Source organism: Boleophthalmus pectinirostris, unplaced genomic scaffold (assembly GCF_026225935.1).
Source record: "Boleophthalmus pectinirostris isolate CB_2022bp ecotype Guang Dong unplaced genomic scaffold, ASM2622593v1 HiC_scaffold_16, whole genome shotgun sequence".
NCBI classification, from domain to species: Eukaryota; Metazoa; Chordata; class Actinopteri; order Gobiiformes; family Gobiidae; genus Boleophthalmus; species Boleophthalmus pectinirostris.
The window spans coordinates 11,636,887-11,662,125 of record NW_026571095.1 but is presented as its reverse complement, the minus strand read 5'-3'; the positions used below and the strand labels follow the sequence as shown (position 1 = coordinate 11,662,125).

At 38.6% G+C, this 25,239-nt stretch overlaps 1 protein-coding gene across 2 annotated transcripts in view; it reads left to right on the top strand.

Annotated features, from left to right (window-relative positions):
* Positions 1–23,394, top strand: part of LOC110159466 (tensin-3) — a 45,402-nt gene extending 22,008 nt beyond the window's left edge. For both annotated transcript variants that reach the window (XM_055151711.1, XM_055151710.1), the window contains 15 exons: positions 6,280–7,401; positions 12,607–12,764; positions 13,167–13,296; positions 13,371–13,448; positions 15,912–16,020; positions 17,377–17,918; positions 18,018–18,104; positions 18,934–19,065; positions 20,747–20,842; positions 21,064–21,141; positions 21,253–21,330; positions 21,425–21,593; positions 21,677–21,745; positions 21,825–21,854; positions 21,985–23,394. In XM_055151711.1, the coding sequence (XP_055007686.1) occupies positions 6,280–7,401; positions 12,607–12,764; positions 13,167–13,296; positions 13,371–13,448; positions 15,912–16,020; positions 17,377–17,918; positions 18,018–18,104; positions 18,934–19,065; positions 20,747–20,842; positions 21,064–21,141; positions 21,253–21,330; positions 21,425–21,593; positions 21,677–21,745; positions 21,825–21,854; positions 21,985–22,129 (3,023 nt within the window). In that variant the 3' untranslated portion in view covers positions 22,130–23,394. The remainder of the gene's footprint in view (positions 1–6,279; positions 7,402–12,606; positions 12,765–13,166; positions 13,297–13,370; positions 13,449–15,911; positions 16,021–17,376; positions 17,919–18,017; positions 18,105–18,933; positions 19,066–20,746; positions 20,843–21,063; positions 21,142–21,252; positions 21,331–21,424; positions 21,594–21,676; positions 21,746–21,824; positions 21,855–21,984) is intronic.
* The last annotated feature ends 1,845 nt before the right edge of the window (positions 23,395–25,239 follow it).

The following is a 25,239-nucleotide window of genomic DNA, read 5'->3' as shown; positions in this document are numbered from 1 at the left end:
TTTTCAATTATACAAATGATTCTTCTGAAGGTGTATGTGTTTAAAAACACAGTGGAGCACTTCCTGTATTACCATATGACATCACAAGGTGGAACAGCGTGTTTTCTGTTTGAGAGAAAAAGGGATTGTGAGTTAAACCTCTGTCAATGAAACAAAACACAACTCCAGGTATGTCTGTGATGTGGAAACAACATTATAACATAGATAAGAAAATAAAGTGTATGGGCCCATTAAGGTCAATTACGTAACTTTTCTGGGTATCCCACATGCTCGACTCCATGGAGATAACATTACATTGCCTTAAATGTTCCATAGTATAATATTAAACTTGCCTTTCTTGCATTTGTTGAAAAACATCTATTCTTATTGTCGGGGGGGGGGTTGTCTCTCCACTGATCTGACATGTAACTTGGCCCGATGGCTCCACGGAGATACATAGATACACTATAATGCCATACTGTGGAACATTTTAGGTAAACAATACTATCTCCATGGAGAAAAGCAGAAGGCAGACCCTCCATAGTGCGTCTTTAATATATGATATAAGTATTTATTAGAATTATAATTGCATTGCTCTATTTAGGCTCATAAAAACTGCAATCTTGTTTGATTACCAGACAACATGGGGATGTATGTAGGCGCTATCTGGTCCTACTACTGCGAGGAGAGTCATAACACTGTTGCATATTGCAAATACTGAAGCAATTGTCTTGATTTTTACTGGTTAAATACTAAACTGTCAACAACTACATACGGCATGCAAAGACAATAGTGTTCAAAATCTTACCAAATCTGGGGTAAATTTGTTGTCATGGCAGCAGAGAACTACTAAAGAATACTTTTCAGTTGTTTTGTTTTTTTTCAGTTGTAATAAAAAAATAGGAACAAAGCTTTGGGACATTATTGCAGGATTGTCTTTCTTTTGTGGCTTTTGTTGTATCCAATAATGAGAGAAATGGCCTTTAGTTTTAAAGCAAATTGAACTTGAAGCGCAGAGGTTTTAGCACCAGGCCTGCACAGTCAAAGGAATGCTGGACTCAGACTGCAGCAGTTGGTTCTCAGGACATGTCTATTTTGTTGTTTCTTTAAATAAAAAGGCAGGCTTTAAACCATCCCATGTAGTCACACTCTCTCTCACACACACACTCATTCTCCTTTAGGGTTTCTAGGCTTCTTGGGGACGATACATTGACGTACATTTATTTGCTGGAGTCTGATCCTAGCCTTAATCATAGTTATTACTTTGCTAACCTTGAATCCTTCTAGTGGAGCATCTGCTACGTGATTATCACCATAGATAAGTAAATGGTCAAATGGTCAAACATTACATAGTGTAACTTAAACCCTAACCTTAACCGATTTCTACCCACAGCTAATCTAATAATATCTAATAGTAAAGGATTGACGACATGGGAAACTGATTTTTGTGCCCATAAGGGAGTCAGGTCCGCGGTAGGCAATAAATACTCACACACACATACTAGTCTCAGTGCCTAAGAGCCACCCTGCCGGGCCCTCACGTCCCCATTGCGGTCTCCTCTCTCCACTCAACCACACAATTCACAACAGCCTCCCAGAATAGAGCCCGATCCACCCTTTCCCACTATCCATTCACTAGTTTTACAATTTGTTTGGATGGAATTGAACTGCAATTTTTTTTTCTTTTTGTATGTCTAATTGCGCTACTAAAACTTTCAAGCACCAATTTGGGGAATCAAAGAAGATAAAACACAAACGAAAAAACAGCCATTTCTTTCTTCCAGGCTTTCGGAAGCATTCATGTGGGATATTTACAGCACTGTGTTGTCATGTAAACTCAACATCTGAGAGGAAAGAGACAGAGGAGCTTAGTTCAAATTCTACATCTACTTACCAGTCCCTCAGAGGAGCTGTCCGTCACAGTGGAGGAAGTCTTTACCACTATAGTGCTAAAGTTGTGAAAAGAAAACTTAATTTACTTCAATGGCTTTCCTTAACGGTGTGTGCTTATCCCGTTGTGTGAATAGAAGGCAGAGATTTTCCAGACTGGGTGTTGTTTTGGGTTTATTGTCAACCAGATCTCAGCGGTTGTTTAATTTAGTTAGGGAGTGAAAATAAAATGTTGTAAACATTTATAGGGCTGTGTTTTGAGACATTCCTGAATCATTTCAAAGGCTAAGTATATTTGCCTTGTTCTGATTACCAGTTGCATTGTGTAAATGTTAGGGGTGTAACAATATCCAAGTCTCACGATAAGATATCGCCACAGTATGAACCTCACGGTACGATATTTATTGCGATATTGTGGGAAAGCTCACAATGGGTGGTGGGGAGGCTCACGATTATGAATGTAACAATATCCAAATCTCTTGGTATATTTTCACAATATACATCTCACAGTACCATAGTTATTGCAATATTTTGTGGAGGCTAACAAAACTGTTAATATGCTACTTTTTCCTCTTAAAATGCCTTGACAAGACTTAATCCAAAAAACTAAGTCTTAAAAGTGCTTAGAACTGTTATTTCTTCTTGTAGTCTACACTGAAATGGAGCAAAGGATCATGGTCTATGTAGCTCTCTCTGTCTTTTTTAGCTATTGCTGCATCATAACTCTTAATTTAAGCAAAGAGACTTGGAATTTGATATATTGTGATGGTCCACGATATTATTGTGAGAACTTTGATGATACGATTTCACAATATTTCTTTTATTGTTATATCCCTAGTAAATGTTAAAGGTTCTAAGACTGACTTTTTTTTTTCTAAGACATTTAGAAGCGCTCTGCACAACTGCAAAATTTAGCTGTAATTGTAATGCTTGCAACAACTACCATGCTAACGACACACTCCCTGATTCTTGGACAAGACGGTGCTTTATAAGACCGCACACAGGAGACAGATTTTTAAACTATGTGTTGCTTGTACAATGCGTCTATACTGGGGCAAGGCAAATTATGTTCTTTTTGCAGATTGTGAATTACTTAGTTAAAATATATATTTTTTATTTTAAAGTTGAAAATTACAACATTGCTCAAAAATGTCAACATTTATTATTTGGGTTAGTGAAACCCCTCAGTAATTTCCATGGCATCCCAGAATACATTTTACCCCCATAATTGTATTCTCCTATTGGAAAACAACTCATAAAATCAACAACATAGCCTCAGTTTCGATATATCATTTCAGCAGCATATAAAACTGTAATTGCTCAAAATCCACTTCAAAAGCCAATAATGGATAATGATTCTCAGATAGCTATGGGAAATAGTTGTAATACTAGGATAGTTTCTGCCACTGCCAGTATTGGTGAGATGCTCTCCTAGAGGAAATGTGTAATTCATAGTTTGGAAACCTCAAATGGATGAGTGCTGGCTCCATAACTGTTACTGAAGGCAGCCTGGGAAATGGATGTTGAGTTTTCATATTCAAAACACATGATTAAAATGTTCAGGGCGACAGTTACAGATTTGGTGATTGCTGTTTTGTTTCAACCAAAAAAAAGACCTCAAATCTAAATAAAAACAGACCAGATTTTAGATCACAAAAGAACCAAAAATGGATTGAGTTAAAAGTGGTTGCATTTCCATTTCATCACAGCAAAAGTAGGGCATGCTTTTTTAATTTTAAGTTCAAGTTAAGTTTAAAAAAAAAAAAAAAAAAAAGCAGAACTAGTCCATTTCAAACAGTTTGTGTGGTTTAAAGTTATTCCTCTTTTACCTTATGCATTCAGAGTTTTTAATCAAAGTATTTCAAAAAACTTATAGTCATTACTTTATCAATAAAAGTAATGCTATTTTCACTTTTTTATTATTTATTTACAGGTTTCAGCTTCCTGTTATATGCAACATTTTGAGGACTTTTTCTTAAAGATATAATATTTAGTTTTAAATTGTTATCTCACAGTGGTCATCATTTTTCATCTTTCTGAATCCTGTGAATAAAAGGGAGAGAATGATAATGTTATGCTGTCATTGGCAGTATTTCTGGGTAAATTGTACTACATAAATAACTATTAGTCCCACAGTGAGTGAATTCTAGTGTTGCAACAGCGAAGTATAATCAGAATAGCGCAAGAAGAGAAATGTCAACAAGTAACCAAAAGTATTAAAATTAAAGTAATAGTTTTGAGCTTTGTAGTGAGTTGAGATAAAGTTATTGCATTTTTTCCTCATATATTCAACCATACGAGGATATAACTAGGGTAATTATTTTGACAGGTTAAACAACAGTCCTCATCTCGACCTCCTGTGATACTAGAGCAGTTAGCACCTTCTCCAATTTCACGTCTTTCTACTCTGTAATTGGCCGATTATCCAGGGCCGTGACCGCACCACTGCCGTATAAAAGCATTGACTCATTCTCCCAAGTTCACTATTAGGAACATTCTTGGTTAACCATTCGCAGCTTTTGTTAATCTTTGTGTATTCCCCCATAGAACAATTGAAGAACAGAGTTACGGTGAGGGGAGCACATCTGTTTTGTTGCTGATAATGCAAGGCTGAAGAGAGAGAGGGAGAGAGACGTGTAATTTCATGACACACAAGTTGGGGCAAAAGCACACCTTCACCGCCTCTTGCCAAGCTCTTCAAGTAAAAGGCAAAAATTGGTCTAATTAAAAAAACGACTTAAAAGCTTGGAGGTACAGGAATGTTGTTTTCATTCTCTGCGCCGCCCCATTTCTTTCTATTCTACTTTTTTTTCCTCCCAAGTGGGGTAGTCCCTCGAATCGGGGCAAGAGGTCGGGTTACTTGCTTCCCCCTCGCTCCGCCCCCTCGCTTAAGCCCCGCCCCACTTGTTTACATTCCTCTGTCCTTATATGGTAGTCTCAAGGCCCCCCCTTTTTGTGCAAATACTCTCACCTTCTCCGAAAGAAAGAAGGAGCAGAGGCCAAACTTCTTCCGAAGAGTTGACCCTCACCACTATCCACTCAGTGCAAACCATGCATTTGTACGCCGTTTTTCAGGCTGCAGCTACTAACATGGAGTTGATCTTGTATTCTTACCTGGAGATTTCAACGAAGGTAGGAGCACTTTGTTTCAAATGGGTGGTCGCTAAGGAGAGCGGGAGGGAGGGCTGCTGGACAAGAAGCCAGTGACACACGTTGACAGGGAGAGATGGGATAGTCATTGCTCTAGCAAAACATCTATGTCCCAACCTGCTTGCCAGAAGGAATGCAAGGATTTGTTAAAGATACTCCCGCTGGATCTGACCTGCTTAAATTCCACGCAAGGAAAATTAATACTTTAATCATATACGCCGCGTTGTGGGTTTCTATACTTGCTCTCTAACTGAAAGGCAAGTGCTTCATAGCCTAAGTCCATCTTGTCCAATCTATTGTTAGCAGTGTATTGTGATTCCTGCTGTCACGAGGGATATTCAAAATGACTAACCTCCAAGACTCTCCTGTTACCTTTGAGGATTAAGGAGATTGTTTGGACATATGCCGGAGGTCAAAGGGCAGAAGAGATGGAGTAGGGGAGGCTGAATCGCGGTGTGGTGAGGAATTCCGGGGTCAGGCTGCGGAGAGGAGTAGTTAGCACCACACGGAAATCGCAGCATCTTTTTATGCCATCTGATACGGGGATAGGAAGAGGAGGACATGCGTGTCTGGGGAGCAGATTTTCCGATAAAATGGAAAAGAGCAAATGAGGTTGTCCATGACTGATATGACTGCAGTTAGAACTTGTTAGTCAGGTGTTATTTAAGTTCTTGTCAATGCAATGTCTGCTTTGCATGTCTGTAACTCTATTGTCAAAAACAGTTTTTAAAGTTTGACGAATTTTAGACCTTGTTTATTCTCATTTTTAGTTGTGGTAGATTTTGGTAAGTTGTTAATGTTTTGATTTTTAGTCACATTTTGATTGACTCCAGTGCCATTTAAATATCTGCAAAAAATATTCATGAGCCAAATCTTCAATCTCATTTTGATATTCATCTAACTACAACTGCATTTTTTTTTCTCAAATCCAGAACTGATCAATTGGAACACTAGTAAAACAAATATAACCATATAAATTATGTTAATCTAATCCACAATTTGCAACTATGATTAGACACGACAATGTTCATATTTTGAATTCTATCTATTTCAGTGAATGCATTACATACTGTATTTTTGGTGTTTGTCTCTTGTCTTTTGTTTGTACAAATGTCCTGTTTGTTGGTTTGTCCATAGCTTTGTCAATGGTGGTGGGCTGTCTCGAGTTTCGTGTTATGTCTGTCGTCTCTTTGTACGATAATATATGTTCCCATTCGCGCTGAGTGCATTTACGAAGCGCTACATCTTCTTTTTTTCCAGCCCCTCCTCGCGCTCCGGCTCTAAACCAGGACAAGGGTGCTAACAAGAGGCGAGACCCCAGCGGAGGAGAGCCGTCTCTGGGTCGCGGGGCACGCACCACCTCCGCCACCTCCAGCCCGGACCACAGCGACCACGCCTTGTCCGTCAGCAGCGATTCAGGCTTGTCCAGTACCTCTCTGTGGGCAGACAAACCTACCACCATCTCATCTGGTACCATCCGACCAAACCAGGGCCCCAGCCAGCAGGAGAAGGTCCAGCTGAAGCGCCTTCTGAGCGGGTTCGGACTAGAGGACCCTTCCCTGGATGAGATGGATGATCCAGGTAGTGCGGTACAGCAGGTAGTTCCGGCGCAGGTGCATATGAATGGAGACCCGCGTCCTAGAGAGAGGGAGACGGACATTTTGGACGATGAGGTGAATACTGGTCATGACTTCCATAGCGTGGACAGCTTGGGGACATTGTCATCTTCTTGTCACAAAAGCAGCCAGAACTCTTTATTATCTGATGGCTTTGGAAGTCCTGGCGCGGAGGACCATGTGAGTCAAACCCCAAATCACATCCATAACCCAACCATTGAGGAGTTTGACAGGGGGTATAGTGACAATCGTAGGGCTTGCATGACTTCCAGAAGTAACTCTGTAGCATCTTCTAACCCAAGTACTGCCATGCCCAAACAGCATGTCTACAGACAGGGAAGCTACTCCACGCAATCCTGGGTACGGCAACAGCAAATGGTCGCCGCGCAGAAAATCGCGTACATGCCCGATGATACAAATGAGAGATTTTCAAGCAACAAGCAGCAAGGATCTACCAGCGAACCCCCAGCCAGAGACATAACCGATCCCATTAGGATTACCCAGAAAGAAAACGCAACTGTCAATATTAACAACAACAACAAACGTGATGAGGAGTTCAAATCATTAACTATGGACATTGATAACTCCATCGATCAGCTAAATCAACTTATAATGGACTTGGACCCAACTTTTGTCCCAGTGAAGAGCCAGAACAGCGTGTTAAAGAGGAGTGAGAGCTCGCATGTGAACGGATCCGCTAAATACACCAATGGCAACCGCTTTGGTGATAACAATGAAGCTTCTCTAAAAAGCACGCAGCAGACAGGTAAGCTAGCCTCAAAGTCTGGAATCTATTAGTCACAATTTCCTCTAACAACGTCTATTAAAATTGTAGCTGTAATTAAACAACAGGCTAGCATATTTTCACAATGGAGTAGTTCCGTTGTAGTTATTTCACTTTTTCTTTGTCTCTGTTCTCGTAACCAAACGCACCTTTTCTCCTTGCAGACCTATTTTTTTTCTTTTCTGGGAGAAATAGCAGGGTTGTTGCCAGCTTTTTAAGATGTTTGCTGTGCGTTTCGGCGCGAGAGGGGCCGCCCGGACTTGTCTGTGGAGCTATGTGGTTAAGAAGAAACAAAACAGAATCAGAGCAGTTGTCGTCAGCATATTTAAAGGTGGACTAAAGGTTTAGATGTAACTTTTTGGGGATGACAGTTTACCTCTTGCTTGTCTCTAGAGTGATTATATTGCTTTGTCTGGAATGTTCCACAGTATGGCTTTGAAGTGTATTACATTTATTGAATTATAGGTATTTTTATTATTCAAAAATATCTCAGAAAACATGCATTTTTACTGGGAGCAGGGGGATCGCCTCTTCACAGACTTGACTTGGTCTGTCTTGTCTCCATGGAGATTTAGAAGTTTAATGCCATACTTTGAAGCATTTTAAGCAAAGTAAGCAGTAATGTCTCCATGGAGATAAGCAGGTGATGAACCCAGGATAGAAATGCAGTGTTACACCAAACTAAACCATGCTAAATTAAAGTTAGAAATCTATTATTACATTTTGACATTATTTTTTAAAGTTATGTTTTTACATGTTTTTAGTTCAGAATAAGCAAAAACATTTTAATTTGGCAGTTCATACTACATAAACTACAGTGATTGTGGCTTGGGGGGCCACAATAGAGGGAGGACTTGAGGAATTTCCAAGAGAGGTACAAGTGAGCCCAGAGGGTAAGATTTTTCCTTTTGATTCCAAAGGCATGCCTGTCTGTGCAAATCAGCTACTCCGAGTCATTCCAAGAAACAAAGTGCTGCTCTACTCATTAGCAAAGAGGCGGGAGGAAGTTAAAGTAGGACAATTGTGGAGGTTTAAGAGGAGATAGTAAAAGTTTGTATGGCGTTAAAGATAATGGCTCAGTGACATTGTGTGATAGAATTCAAGGCTAAGGTCATGAGAGCTTTTCTTGATAGTAAAGCTGTATCATTTATTATTATAAGTTGTTAGATGAAAACATATTTTTTAGAAGAATGTGAATCGTATGCATTTACGATCTGCTTTGGGAATTTGTTCAGTGATGGTAGCTCAGTAACTTAGAAATGCACTTAAAGATTTGTTATAATATTGTAACTTCATGAAAAGCATCCCTGCAATTATGTTTTGTTTCGTACAAACATGTTTTAACACACACATCCTGCATATTTATGCTGAGTTCTTCTCTCAAACAGAAAACACTTTATTCTGCCCTGTGATTTCATGTGAGAATACCCACCTTATTCCAACCTGCCCACTTTTGTCTCCAAGTGCTCCTAAATCATGCTTTTGTTGTGTCACTTCCGGTTTCATGGGGATCCCATTCATGTCAGTGGAGAATTTGGGGAAAGTTTTGCATCATAAATATGACATAACATCGATTCATTTGTGAAAAATATTAAATTCTTATGTGCACCAACAAATCAGCACTCCACTGATTCCCTTTGGCTTTAAAACGGCTTTACAGTATGTATTGAACTTAATTGTGATAAAGATCGGCAGCCCCATTCAAAATAATACAACCTGAAACCTGGAATAAGGTGAATAGGAAGTGCTCCACTGTGTTTTTAAACTTCATCCATACACCTTCACTGGAATAATATGGATACTTTCAGCTCTGCAATTTCCATTATCTATTAAATAAAGGGTAAAAGGTAGCTTTTAACTTGAAAACACACACACAACTGTGGGTTTGTTGCATGAGGTAGCCACATTTCAATATGGCTTACAGCTCACAAGAGTAAATTTTTCGTGATATTGGACATTTAAAAGGGTGATGCCAGCATACATATATAATATATTGAAAACGATTATTGTGAGTTTTGTTGTTGGTAGTTTCAAGTTATACAATTATACTGTTATGATATTGATGTGCTGAATCAAATATAATACATAGAAAGAAAATTGTGAAAACGTGATTATCTGGCCCGTACTGTGTTTTTTTTATTTTATATATATATATATATATATATATATATATATATATAAAAATATAAGTTTTGTTTGGCCTAATTGGCAAAGCAATAAGCGTACTTACCCTCTTTTCTTCTTCAATTCCTGTTGCTTAAACTTGGAGCAACACCTCATCATTTCTTCTCAGGCATTTTTTTTATGCACCGTAATTTCCCAAGTTACAAAATATGTTATGTAAAGCTTTGCCTCAACATGTAGTATGGAGTTTTGAAGAGGTTCTGTATTATGCAAAAATAATCCTTGTGAGCTTTTAGCCATGTTAGAATATTGTTACCTCATCCAAAACATACTGTGTTTTGTTTCTTTCACACATGTTTGAGTACCTTGCGTGTTTAGTCTACATCTCCAAAGCTCAAAATGCTCTGTTCCACATTTGTGACATCATGAAGTGGTAGTTTTCAAATTAACAGCTACCTTTTACTAGCCTGATTCATCAGACTGACCTCGCAGCATTGGAATTAGTTCGCTCGGCTCGGCGGTAAGTGGGTACTGTTTTTAATTTAACCAATCACTGCTATTCGTGACGTCGTGACATATGTAGCCGCTAACGGGGCTAACTGTATACTATATTAAGGTTTTCCCAAATCCTGTAGGAAGAAGGGCAATCACGTCTTTCCCCTTGATAAAATTCACCAAACATTCTCTTTGAGGATTTAAAGCCGAAACAATCTCAGGAATCATTGCCAACACAGAATTTCTGGCTCTTCTCTGATTGGCTGGTGCCTGGACTCGCACTTCCAGGGTTCTTGCAAACTGTCTAGTGTATTCCAATTCCTGACCTTCTCACTGGAGAGAAATTTAATTGAGCGGAGGCACTAGGTGGCACCAGCCTGGCTAACCTTTTACCTTTAGTCCTGTACAAATTTGCAATTACTGAGCTGAAATGATCCAAATTATTATAATGAAGTTATATGGAGTTTAAAAACATAGTGGAGCACATGATATCACATGACATCACAAGGTGGAACAGTGTTTTCCGTTTGATAGAAGAACTCAATCCAAATATGCAGGGTTTGTGTTTTAAACTTGTGTGAATGATACAAAACAAAAATCCAGGTATGTTAAACAATATGTATCTGTACCGGGGGTTATAGACAAATTTTTCTCAAACACACTGGAAAAAAAATCTGCTACAACGCCTTTTAAGACAACCGTATTATATGAGTAAGTGGCATGGACCGTGAATCCTGTATGACCCTGTGTGTGTCATCTGTACAACTGGCCACTGACAATGTGCATAATGATCCCGGGGCATTAGCGCTTTAGCACCGTTAGCATTCTTCAGGGCTGAGTGACACCCTGGTGCTGAGTAGCCATACTCTTCATTGCAGTCACAACATTAGACACCCCCCCCTCCCCTGACCAGTGAGGGGAAGAATACTTTGAAAATGTATTTAGTTATAGAATACTGAATACCTGCATTAAAATCTATTTTGTAGCATATGCTGATACATGGTCCAATCAGAGTACTGTATTCTGAATATTTTGAATACTTTCTTGCAGGGTTGCATTTCAATGGTGGTGAAAAAATGCAACACAGGATTAAAAACTGCTGTATATTTGTTTGCTTTGTTATGCATTTATTTATCGCTGATTAGAGAAGGAAAAATCACACTTCCATGCACTACAGGAGCAGTGTTTTATATTGTCTCACTATTTTTCTGTTCAGTTTGAAGATTTAATTGAGTGATCAAGTATCGCCATGTATTCTTATGATTTTTAGAAAAGTAACTGTTCTTAATACCACCAAATGAAAAAGTAACTCTACCAGAATACTTGGCACAACATCTCGTGCTACAAGATCTCGCAAGACAAAACTGCCATAAGATTGTGCACACATGCGAAAAATCTTGTGAGATTTTTTTTCCCCTCATATTTTTACACTTGCCTTGGATCAAAAAAAATGTGTTAATTTTACTAAGAAACTCCTCTTGAGAAGCTTTAATACCAAAAATCTGTGCTAAAATGACAGCAAAACTTTACAATTAAATAAATACAAAACTGCAAAGGAAAAATTGTGAGCTGAATGATACAATTTATTTATTAAAATTTGATCAGAATCTCATCTTGTCTCATTCTTGTGGACCGAATCTTATGACATGTGCCTCGTCCCCTCCCTGCAGAATACAGTTCCTCAAAATTAGTATTCAGGACACGTATTCTCGTTACATGTATTCAGTTACTTCCCAACACTGCCCCCTCGACTCTACTCACCTCCCCCCTCCACTAAAGAAGACCTCCCAGCATTCTTCAGCTGTGCTCTCAAAACACGACTGCGGGCTGCATCTGTATTGACAATCTCACAAACTGTTGACCTACTAGCTTCAAAATGGTGTGATAAGCACAAGTTGAGAATGTAAACTTCTGAAATTATTTTAACAACTTTTTATCATGGGATTTTGACATGTTTTAAGTACTCCTTTGAAGTGGTCCCAATGCTCTACGTGCAAAATAACACCTGGGTACAGTAGATACTATTGTACTACTTCAAAATATTACTTACAGTAGACCAAGAAATGATTGAAGTAAAATTAAAAAGTATTTGGTGTGATCTACTACTCAAGTAAGAATAACTGTCAAGACAAAATATTAAAAAAGCACAAAATAAACCACCCAAATGAGAAATTCGTGTTTGAAATGGCAGCACAAAAAACACAAATGCTCAAATCATTTAATATTGTCAACATAAAAACTAAGAAAACTGCTACACCATTAATTTTTTTTTACTCAAGTCGAAGTACAAGTGTTATGTCTGAGAATGAGAAGCACAAATTCTTTATCAAATTTAGGCAATTAAATGACAAAATACACCTAAATGTACCACCCATCATGACTTGTCAATGTTGTGAAAATAATTATAAATTTTTAGTAACTTTCAAATTTAAATAATCACAACAATGCCATTAGAGGTGATAAGTCAATTTTCTTATTTAACTTTTTCACATATACTAACAAAATAGGACTCAATTTTTGAATAAGTACTGTCTGACCATTCTTCTTTCTCCCTGTGTTCTTTACCAGCTGTCCAGTCCAGTGAGAGCCGTTTGGGAGTGTCACGGAGCCTGAGTCGCCAGGACAACGATGTCACAGATCACCAAGAATTCTGCACCTCGGGGTGGGCCGGGAACGAGGACTATAGGAGCCAGAGGACATACTCACCTTGTGTACCACAGTCTCAGGTACGTCTAAAACTGGACACAAATACAAGCAAATAAGGTTGGAACAATTGAATAAATACAGATAAAATGCATGTGTGTGCTTTAAAATGTCACTCGTATGAAAAAAGTCTGTAACCTAGAATAAGTGCAGTTTAGCAGAATATTTTGATCATATATTTAGGAGAATTGTTCTAGTGTTTCTTAATCCAGAATAGTTACACAATGCAGATTTAAAATTTCACTCACAAGTACTTTATTGTTTTTCATTGATCTGTCTTTGTTTTATAAATTATTCCAGCATATATTTTAGAGTCTAGGTAATTATAGAGAGTTGCAGCCCTATACTACACATTACCATAGGTTTTATTAGCTAAATTTTTGTGGGTGGCATTCAGTCTATGAAAATGTATTATTCTTTTTCAGAGCATGTTGTACAGGAGTGACAGTACAGATTACAGATCACAGGGTCCAGACATAGATAGTGGGGTCGAAGCAGGAAGTGACATGACTCCCCCCACTCCGGCGTTTCCCATCTCACCTCCCACTCCTTATGGTAAATGTTCTATCCCATGTGTCATTTTTAGACTGCTGCTGTGAAAATTATTTAATATTTAACTTTGTTTGCAGTGAAAAACATGTCTGAATTTAATCTAAGACAAACTCCATCTTTCAACATGCATTCCTTTGGCTACAAAAGTGAACACGGTAAGCTTATATTTTATGTAAGTTGGATCACACTGTTTTACAAACGTTTTCAATGAATGCATGCAATTCTGAGACTGCTATTGGCTAAGAATATCTCATTAGTATTATTATAGTATTTAGTAGTCAGTTTTTTTGTTAAAGGGGCACTATGTAACTCGGAGAAGATATACCACATCACAATAAAAACAAATCGAAACATAAATAATCATTATAAAATTAAAAAGAGAGCGAGAGAGAGACATTAAATTAGAGAGAAGAGTACGGAATGAAAAATGAAAACCTTTCAGTCATATGCAGCTAAACCAAACTGTTTTGAGCCTGGATTTAAACAGTGTCAAAATAGAGGTCTGTCTCACATCTTCAGGAAGACTATTCCAGGTTTAAGCTGCATGAATCTGTAACGCTGACTCCCCATTTTTAGTCCTGACTCTGGGCACCAGCAGGAGGCCGGTCCCTGAGCTCCTCAGAGTGCAGATGGTTCATATGGCACTAACATGTCACAGATGTACTTTGGTGCTCAGTCATGGACAGACTTGTACACAAGCAGAGCTGCTTTAAAGTCTATTCACACAGGAAGCCAGAGCAGAGAACTGAGCACAGGACTTGTGTGTGTGTATTTTCTAGTTCGAGTCAAAGGTCAATAGTAATGTGAGTGAGGTTGCCTACCCACAGATCTGACCTGTAACTTGTCCTGGAGCCATCATTTGCATGTCTCTATGGACATGGTTTAGTTAATGTCATACTGTGGAATAATCTAGGGCTAGGGCAATCAAGACATCACAACTCAATTGAGACAACAGGTGGTGTACCCTTCACTAAAAAAGTTACTCATTGCTCCTTTGAGTAGAAATTTAGTTTGTTTGTGTGTCTGTCTTATTAAATTACTTGCTTTTTCAGTCATTTTAATTTCATTTTCATAATAGAATTATGAAAAATTATTATGAAAAAAATGTACATACCATTTCAGTGCTATGACTGTAAGACACATTGGCGATTCAAGTGATGTACAGAACAATCAAATTCAGAGTAAGTTGAGAATGAGAGAAAAGAGACTTTTTTTTTCTTTTTTTTTTTCTTTCATGTTTGCCCTTTGACCTTCATGGTGGATTCTCTCTCATTAGAAATGCACTATACCAGGTTTCGTGGCTCTACGTTTATAATGGTGACATTGTTAAAGGATTTTGAGTAGTTTGGCCAATTGAGACAAAACAAAGAAGCCCCATAAAATTCTTAAGCAGAGAGATTCCTAACCAGTCCTGACCCTTAATCCTGGCTTGTGGAAGGATTTTACTGTCTACGTTTCTGCCATATATATACATTTAGCATTTTTGTGGTTTGAAGGTGGTACACGCCCTGGGTAGAACATTGTTGGTTCCCCTATTGTCAGCTTTGATGCATGGTCAAAAATGCTTTCATGGTTTCTGTGTTTATCTAAATCTAACATACATATGCTCTTGTAATTGTAGATTTGTTGTTGTGCTAATTCTAAGGATCTGTGCCACATGAGATGCACCATTCCCACCATAAACTTAACTTCCAAACTTGACTCTTAAGTTGCCATAGGGATGAGTTGTACATGTAAAGTTGGAGGAGCCTGGGAACCCTGCTGCCTCTTGCTAGCTTAAGTCTTGTGGTATTACCATGGTTACTGCGGTGTCTATGTCTCACAATAGGAGAGACAGGGAAGACATTCTTTGGGCTACTTTCCAACAGTTTATCAGTGTTGACGTGGTTGTAAGGATTATTGTAAGGACTAAAGTGTCATGGTTATTAATGTGTGTTGGTGTACTTTTAATTTAAATGGGTCATGTAACTTTTTTTATGTAACTTTTCTGATGGAGAGCCTGCCACTTGTTTGTTTCAGTGCAAAGATCATTTCTTTGCCTGGAATGTTCCACAGTATATCTTTAAACTTTTCTGTCTTGCATGTATTCAATTACATTTTTTTTCAACATGGTATCAAAATAGCTTGAAAATCATGCATTTTTACTCTGAGTGGTGTCCTCTCTCCACAGATCTGACTTGTAACTTACATGAGTGGTGTCGTGCGTGCTTCTCCATCAGATAGATTACGTTAATACCGTACTGTGAGACATAGGAGACGTGGCAGAAAAGTTACATAGTGCACCTTTAATGGCTCAATAAAAAATGTTAATTGTGCTTAGACTCACTGAAGTTTGTATGTTTTAGGTTGAATTTACTGGTGTGGTTCTAGTGTGTGTTTTTCTATGCTAACAACAATGGATACATGATGGATGGGTGGAAAAAATTACCACAGTGTTTTCATGTAGTTTGTAACATATCTGTAAAATAATTCATTTTCCTTCTTTTGTTTTGGGTAAAAAGTGGGACATAATAACCTCATCAGGAATATTAGTCCCCATAATAAAGCAGTTAGTTTGGACATCACAGAACATTTGTACACGCTAAAAATACTTACTCTGAATATGTCTTTGTTCCCAGAGCCCCGGGGGTACTCTGAAGTCGACTCTTTGGCGGAGCCCTCCATCAGCTGTCACAGAGCACTCACACATTCCACATCTGTCGTCGGGACACTTCAGCGGACAGACAGGTACAAAGATGCCCCTCCTATCATTACTTATACCCACAATGCTTCACTGTATAGGGCAGCAGCAGCTCAGCTGGTACACACAATCACCCACTATGGCAAAAGGTGATAGTACGATCCCCTCTACTGACAATACATACTGCTGTTGTGCTGTTGTGTTTTTGGGCAAGACACTTCACCTGCTTTGCCTGCCATGGACTTATGTTAGATTGCAAGTTCCTATTACTAAATGCAATCTTTTCTGCTGTAGAGTACTAAAAGAGGAACTGAATTCTTGTTATATGATTTGTCTTAATTATTGAGCTGTACCGAGACAATCCTGCCAGTACATGTGGTTGAGAGCAGAGTTCTCATTTTGGAGGAGGAAAAAAGATACTTTTTAATGTTAAAGGGACAGTCTGGAATTTTGGACATAGGATCTCATTTTCTAGTTAGCCAGAGTGTTGGAGATGTGTGGAGACATCTTTTAAATATTCCATCCAGTCCTTGTATTTGCAGAGGTCACTGGTGCTAGGCTAGCGCATGTCAATGGCCATAGTTATTCTGCCAATAAAAACAGTCTCACCCACTCCACAAAACACCCAAAGCAAAACAATTATTACACCAGACTGTCGATGTGAATGTCTGTGTCTATAGTATAATGTCTGAAATAAAACTAACCTTGTATTGCATGAATCGTCGCATGTTGAGGGACTTTTTTCTCAGCAGTAGCGGAATTTTACTTTGCCGGTAAGATAGGTGAGAGGTGATATCAGTCCACTGCTGCCAAGCTTTCTATCAGGAAGTACAACTCACTGCTGCTCAGACATAAATCTTTCAAATGCAAGATTGGTTTTACTTCTAAAATTATTCTATCGACTCAGACATTCATATCCACAGTCTGGAGTTATAATTGTTTTGCGTCGTGTGATTTGTGGAGTGTGTAAGACTGTTTTACTGGCAGGCTAACTATGGCCATTGACATGTGCTAGTCTAGCACCAGCGACCTCTGAAAATACAAGGACTGGATGGAATATTTTAAAAAGTTTCTCTACATGTCTCCAACACTCTGGTTAACTAGGAAATGAGGTCCTATGTTCAAAATTCCAGACTGTCCCTTTAAAAGCTTTTGTTTACGTAAAGAATATAACAAAAAAAATATGCTGAAAGAATTCATATTGGAATATTTTGACAATACTGACAGTACTCCAGTAATTAATACCATAATTAACCTCATAGCATATAGTACTGATGGAAGTAATTGTCATACAGAGCCATTTGGACATTGTTGCATCCCTAGCCTAGAGTTTTTAAAAAATATATAAAAATATATAAATAATTGTTGCTATATTACATTAATCCTTTTCCTATTCTTATCAGCTCCTCTATAAGTCCACCTTGGCCCGAGCACCCAGCCCTGACCCGCCACGCCTCCCTGAACAGCTACCCCCATTCCTCCGCCCGAGACCCCCCACTCCCCCACCATCACGCCGTCGCCCTGGACTACAACCACCACTCACCCCCTCTCCTCCACCACCCCCACATCCACCCGGCCCCCAATGGCCACAGCTCCCCGCGCAGCAGCCAGCGCAGTCGCATGGCCCACTTCGCCCTCAGCCGCTGCCCTGCTCAGAGCTTCGAAGAACAAGAGGATTCTGGGCTAAGCTACGGTATGGACTCAACTATGATGGCGAACACGGGTAGAGACAGGAACCTGCTGACGATCATGGAGGGGCACCACCAGCCTCCGCTCCTGCCCGAAAAGAAGAGGGTGTCGGACGGGGAGCATTCTCTGGGCACGGCCTCTCCAGCTCTGAGCGGGTTTTCCAGTCCTCACAGCGGGAGTTCACTCAGTATTCCCTTTCCCAATGTTCTACCAGATCTTTCCATGCAAATGTCTGGTAATGCGTCACCACTGCCAGGTAAATGTCATAGGTGATAGATTGATTGGTTTATGCATAACCATAATGGGAGTTAACTTTTTTATTTTTTATGTTTATTTTTTGTTTCTTTGTTTGTAGATGTGTTGGCGAGCAAGCAGGTCACAGTCAAATTTGTACAGGACACATCCAAATTCTGGTACAAACCTGACATTTCAAGAGATCAAGGTATGTTACAATATAGTTTCTTTAAACTGTGATCGGTCTGTCCAGAATTTTGAAGCACGATAGTTTGATATAGAGAAATATTGCGATAAATTATAATACTGAAAATACTTTATGCCACTGTCACAAGGCACTAATCCAGTAAACCAACCAATAAATAGATGGTATCACAAAAAAACTTTATCTGCAATCAATAAATGTCAGAATTAACCAATAATTAGCCACAGAAGTTATGGGAAAATCTCTCCACTATTGCAAAGACAGTGTACCCATGATAAATACTGAGCTCAAAGGTGTATTGTTCCAGCTTTCATATATTGAACAATAAACTGATATTATGGTGACAGGCCTGCTTTGTTATCTAAATAATTGCTGCTGTTACTTCAGTTCAAACTATTAATCTTGGTTTGAGTATTTAAGGGATCATTTTGATGTGTTTATTATGATTATATTATTATTTTATTAAAAAATATCTGCCAGTGCTGTAATTTCTTGCTCAGACTGCACTTGGAGAGACTGTAACTGCTGTATTGGAGCTATGTTCTTGTGTTAAAATGAAGTCAAAACAGACTTCCAACAGAATGAATCTGGAGCAGCGCAGCCTCTACTGCAATGCTCTGAGCTCCTCTCTTTACTTTAAATTATTTGGAGTTCTTGCGGTCTCTTCACCGCAGTATCTTGAAATCTTAATTAGATTCAATTAATCATGGCCTTGAAAGTAACTACTTACATCAAGATTTAAACTACTAAGTATTTAATTAATTTTGTACGTATTGCGAGATTAAATTTTTTATGTTAAAAGAAACTGGACTTTCTTCTTCTATATTTTCAGCTATTTCAGTTCTAAAGGATAAGGAGCCTGGTTCATTTATTGTGAGGGACAGTCACTCTTTCAAAGGAGCTTATGGACTGGCAATGAAAGTGGCAACACCTCCACCCTCTGTTCTCCAGCAAACCAAAAAAGGTGAGACCAACTCAACAAACCAAGCATATATACCCCGTCTTTGCCATTTGAATTGCCTCTTATTTCATACATAAATATCAGTAGGCCAGAAGCAGAGATGTCCTGAAATCACACAAAGTCCTCTACAGTTTCAGTCCACTACAGTTTCAGTCCACTGTGTTGGTGGAACCTGAGAGTCTGACCTGGTGTTTGTGTGTGGGAGCATCTCTCCTGGGCATGGAGGCCACAGAGCGAGCAGACCCTATTGCCCGATAGTCTTAGATGTTCAGCTAATGTTTCAGCCCATAACAAAAGCTGTGCTGGTCCATAAGCCAGCTCTGATCCAGCCACTTTCTCCTGGGAAACTTTTGTCATACATAAACCTGATCAGGTGCTATCCAGGGACTTTCAGAAAAGGCTTTTTAGGTTTTTGGTGCAGTTTTAGTCATGCAGCCTCTTTTCATTTGTCATATTTTCATATAAATAAAAGGCATGTAAAAGCGATTTGAATAAGAAGTTTGAATAAGAAAACCTGCAAATGTTCCACATGGATTTTAGAATTATGAAAAATTAGGGCCATTCCCATAGCAATTAACAATTTAAAACAAAATACTCTATTTTTTAATAGCTAAATGTCCTTTAACAAGCCAACAATTACAGCTAGTATATCATTTTAATTATGCTTACATTATAGAAATAAACACACTTTCAAGCCACAACAATAAGGCACAATCCAAAGTAAATATTACAGGCATGTCCACTGTTGCAATGCTATACATCATAACACTCTTAGCCAACATTTACGGTCTTTTTACAGCCATTGCTATTGTCTTACTTACTTTAAAATAGCAGAGCTGATTTGCCCCAGTGATGAAACGCAATTCAAACCAATATAAAAGTTTAATTGAGTAATTGCGAAGGTTCAAATATGAACTGATACGTAATAATAAGTAGAGGAACTACTAGTCTAAAGACAGGACATTTTGTTCTTAGCAGAGAACATTCTATTATCTAAATTATCTAACTCCAGCCTTTGGGAATTGACAATCGTGCCAAATCAAATCAATGTTGATTAGATTCCAATAAAATGATGCACAGATGGAGCCATAATTGCTAGTTTACTCTTAACTGAACAGATCCAGTGAGAATTTTCCACATCAGCAATCACCATGTAGTTGTTTAAGTCCTCCCTGCCCAAGCCCACCCTGGAGTTCTCCCACCTGCCCTTTTGTTTGGACCCACTGGCACCTGTAGTGACATCATGACATGCTCCTTCACGCTCCGATCCCTGTGCGTGTGAAACCCAAGCCACCTTAAGGAGACGCTATTGTGTCAAGGCATTCCTAACTCAACCCCCCGAGCCCCCCATAGCAGCTCTGTGTATTCATAATCCCATTAGGCCTTTCTAGTACAAAACCAATGGACTAACTTGTTTCTCATTTAACAGTCCTGTACCTGATTTTAATTTATTTTAATCAAAATAAAATATATAATAACTAACAGTTACTGTCAGGGTCACCTGTTTTCATCCAGTCAGAAACATTGTTGCTCTGCCATAGTAGGTCAGCAGAGATTGGAGAGTGGGCGGGGCTAAAAGTTCAAACTAAAACATGTTAGGAACAGGCTCTTTAAATTTCAGGAGATAGTTTTAGTTAATGCATACACTGGACCATGTTTAAGATATGTATATGCTTTTCGACAGGAGGTGATCTGTCAAATGAGTTGGTGCGCCACTTCCTGATTGAGTGTACACAGAAGGGAGTCCGATTAAAGGGTTGTCCCAATGAGCCCTACTTTGGTGAGTGTCCATTCTCCCACACTGGCCATACAGTCTGGTGCCCTCTCTGCTGGTGTTGGGTCTATTGGCTTACAGCAGTGCCCTCTAGTGGGGGTTTGGCATGACTACCCAAATGTTCTATTTAACATCACTGGCACTGTTGAAATAAACTGGTAAACGAATGACAGATTTTTAACATGTATAATGACAAATACTCTGTTTGTATGTCTTTGTTAACATAGGAAGCTTAACTGCATTAGTGTGCCAACATTCAATCACTCCTCTGGCTCTGCCCTGCAAACTCATCATACCAGACAAAGGTGAATATGAAATGATGAAATAGTTCTAATTATTCATTCACCATGGGCTTATAAATGTGACTCAAAAAAACAACTGGTGACACATTTAATCACAGAATTTTCATTGTTTAGATCCATTAGAAGATGTCGTAGAGAGTACGTCTCCATCAATCTCCAATTCTGCTGCTGAACTGTTAAAACAAGGCGCAGGTATTGAAAATCAGTATATTATCAAAATCATTTTAGTAGTGACATGGCATGTTAGTCTGTTGTAACTGAATGTATGATGATGGTCTGTCCACAGCGTGTAATGTGTGGTACCTGGGCTCGGTAGAGATGGAGTCGCTGACTGGCACGCAGGCCGTGCAGAAGGCCACCACCATGACACTGCACGCCAACCCTCCTGTTATCTCCACTGTGGTGCACTTCAAAGTGTCCTCCCAGGGCATCACACTCACGGACAACCAGAGAAAGTAAGATGTCAAATACTGTCAAAACTCAACACAAATTTAGAAATGAAATAATGATGTTTTTATTGTTTGTTTGTTTGTCTTAGGCTTTTCTTCCGGAGGCACTACAATGTAAATACAGTCATATTCTGTGCGTTGGATCCTCAAGACAGGAAGTGAGTATCACTTAAATATTTCAACTTAAAATATTTGTACAGCCAAATTACATCACTGCCCTATTTTCAACTCCTGCAGGTGGAAAGTAGATGGCTACCCCTCAGCAAAGTAAGTAAACGACTATTTTCTGCTGTGTTGTTCTGCTATAATTTCACATTTAACAGCTATTTTTAAAAGGACATGGCCAATTTAACACAGATGACAGTGCTAGTGTTAACCACAGTGCTTTACTTTGCAGAATCTTCGGCTTTGTGGCCAGGAAAACAGGCACTTCTACGGACAATATCTGTCATCTGTTTGCGGAGCATGACCCAGAGCAGCCCGCCAGCGCTATTGTTAACTTCGTTTCCAAGGTGATGATTGGGTCACATAAGAGTAAGTAGAGCGGACGACTAAGCAAAAAAGACTTGTGGGCCAAAATCCAGGGCTGAAGATAGAAATACTTCATTTTTATATTGTTCAAAATATTCAAGATTTAAAGTTGTTATTTTCTGTAATGTTGTGTTGCCATGAAACTAACTGGTTTGTACATATTGTTGCCTATATATTCTAATGGTAGCTACTAGAACCATTTATTGTTGCATGTTTATTTTTTCATTTTATTATTTAATCTAAAATGTTTTAACTATAACTGTTCCGGTGATACTGTTAGTAGGTTGTAATCCTCACCGATGACCATTTTAATCCACAGAAATGTTAATGCCATACTGTGGAACGTTCCAGGCAATAAAACCAGGATTATACTATGCAATGTAAAGGTTTATTTCTGAATCATTTGAACCATCATGTCGTGTAGATTTTTTTAAAAGAAATCTTGTCATCTCAGTCATTGTTATGGTATGTGAATATGACCACTTTTATAGCGGCCAGTAATGTGTTTGAATGAATGTGCATCATATAAAAATATTTAAAGTTAAACCCTAATATATTGACTTACACATAAGAACAAATGAGTACTTTTTGATAAGAACACATAAGACAACTTTTTTCATATATTTTTTACAGTGTATTAGTATTGCCCATAGGCTCGTGATGGGGGGGGGGTGTTCTGCATATATGTCTATGGCAGAATGCCCAACAGTTACTATGGTGAACACATTAGCCAACACTGTCAAATAAGTTTAAAGAAGCTTGTGACTGTCTGTTTGAGAGACTTGTTTAATAGCACAAATTATCGCACGTGTTGTAGTTCTAACTAAGCTCTTTCTGATCAATTGTGTTAAAATAAAGCTCAGATTTAAGCCTAACAAAGCCTCAGACAGAGCAGTGCCTACAGTTAACATCACATCCCCAGGGAACGTTGATGACATCAGCTGCAAAATATAAATATACACTGTTGCAATGCATTTTAGTTTTTAATATGCTTTTAAGTGAGGTCGGTTGACTCATACAATACAATAGTGCAGGGACAGGACTACATTTCCCATCATTCCCTCTGATCTTTGCTCACTGAATTGTATGTGATAATGGCCATATGTATTCTTTTGTACTGGGCACCGTCATAAAATTCAATTGTTATTTTAATTCTTTGTACCTCACAGTTACCGTCTTCAACAATATTGTGCCTCTGTTAATAACTTGTGATAACATTTGTATATTGACCAAGAGTTGTTTGATCTTATATAATGTAAATAAACTGGAAACAAGATGGGATTTTATTGTCATTATTTCTTACATAGTATAAGTAATATTATTCATTATATGCAGGTACATGTGAAATGTGTAATTATGTTTGTCAAAAATTTTTGAATTGAATTATTTCGCATCCCCTTCAAAATATATGTGTTCTTGCTCCTGAATACCTTATATAAACTTTTAGCAAGATTTTGTAGATTTGTTTTTAGACGTTTTTAGATTTATATGAGCAAAAACTAAATAACATCCCTATTGCATGGTCTACCTCAGTATCTCAGAACTACCCAGAATACAAATAGAATACCCATAAAATATTCTATAACAACAATATTGGGCAATGCTAATCTATTTAATGTCAGTTTTATTTATAAGAAAAAGCAAACCGGTCTAATGCATGTCACTGTTACAACAAAATTATATATACATAAAAAAAAAAAAATAAATAAATAAATAAAAAGGAACATTTTCCATATGGCCAGCAGAGGGCACTACCATTGCACAAGTAGAGCCTCACTACTTCATGCCAGTCTTTTTTTTTTTTTTTTTTTTGGTCCCAATCTAAACACTTATGCAAAACGACTAGGCTAAAGCTGCATCATGGTCCAATTTTCTTTACACGTGTAACACCGTATAGACCTGAGACCAGTAACCACCTGCAGCTTTACGCACAAGCCCGGACAGGCCGCTGTGATGGGAGCGGAGGCCCGGCGCGGTGCTGCAGGTGGTGGAAGTGAAGAATTCCCGGGGAGGGCAGGAAGGAAGCGGACCCAGGTGTGGGGAGTGCACGGTGGCTGCCTGCGTGCTCCTCTCCTCTCTGTTATTTACGGTGTGTGCGCTGCAGTGGAGCCGTGCGCACAGGGCTGCAAGAAAAGAGGTTGGGGAAAGTCCAAAAAGGCGCGCAGCGTGATTAGAGCACGGGGGAAGTGTCACAGAGGCCGTATTTCACTGGGCTAATAACAGGGAGAGGGGAACAGGCATTTCATCACAGAATTGTCTTTACTATCGAAAACATGGTGAGGAGGATGGTATTTAGTTTATTTGCTGTTACCTCAACAGTTAAGCTTAACTAGGCCTATTTGTCTATTTTACAAAAACCTGTAGTAATAGTTTAACTAATAAGGAAAAACGGTTACGTTTGTTAAGAATGCTTAAAAAGTAAAAATATTAACTATTAGCCCATTTACTTCCAAATTTAATATCCTGCTAAATTACAGTTAATTCTAATATAATCCTCTGTCAGATTTGATTTTGCACTCTAAACTAGAGATACACAGCTGCAGATTTTTCAATAGAATATCAATACTTTGACCAGTCTGGCTGCTGGAGATCTTATTGATTGACTGGAATGTTCCATAGTATGGCATTAAAGCTGTCATCTGTAATTAGATTGGTCGACCTGCCCATGTTGTATTCTCACTCTACATTATTTTTGTCTGACAGTCTGGCAGCTTTGGCCTGACAAGAAGAGCAGAGAGCACAGGTGAAACTGAACATAGGACTGGTGTGGGGAGGGGGAACAGGTTTCACATCTGCCATCTACTGGTAAAAAAAAGAAATCTCATTAACTTGCAGTTGGAAGCTTTAAACTCATAGATTGACTTAAATAAATTTTACTGATCGCATTGATTTCATCAAAAGTTTCCGCAGATCTGACCTGTAACATGCTTTGGTTGCATCACTTGCTTTTTCTATACTGATAAGTTATTTGTAATGCCATACAGGGGAACATTCCAGTCAAAGCAATTCAATTCAAATGCAGAGATTAAAAAATCCAGCATGTTTCTGGAGCAGAGCCGATAGCTGTTACCAGTGTTAGTACAAGCACATCCCTATTTAACCCAGAGAGTCTTCAGTATCA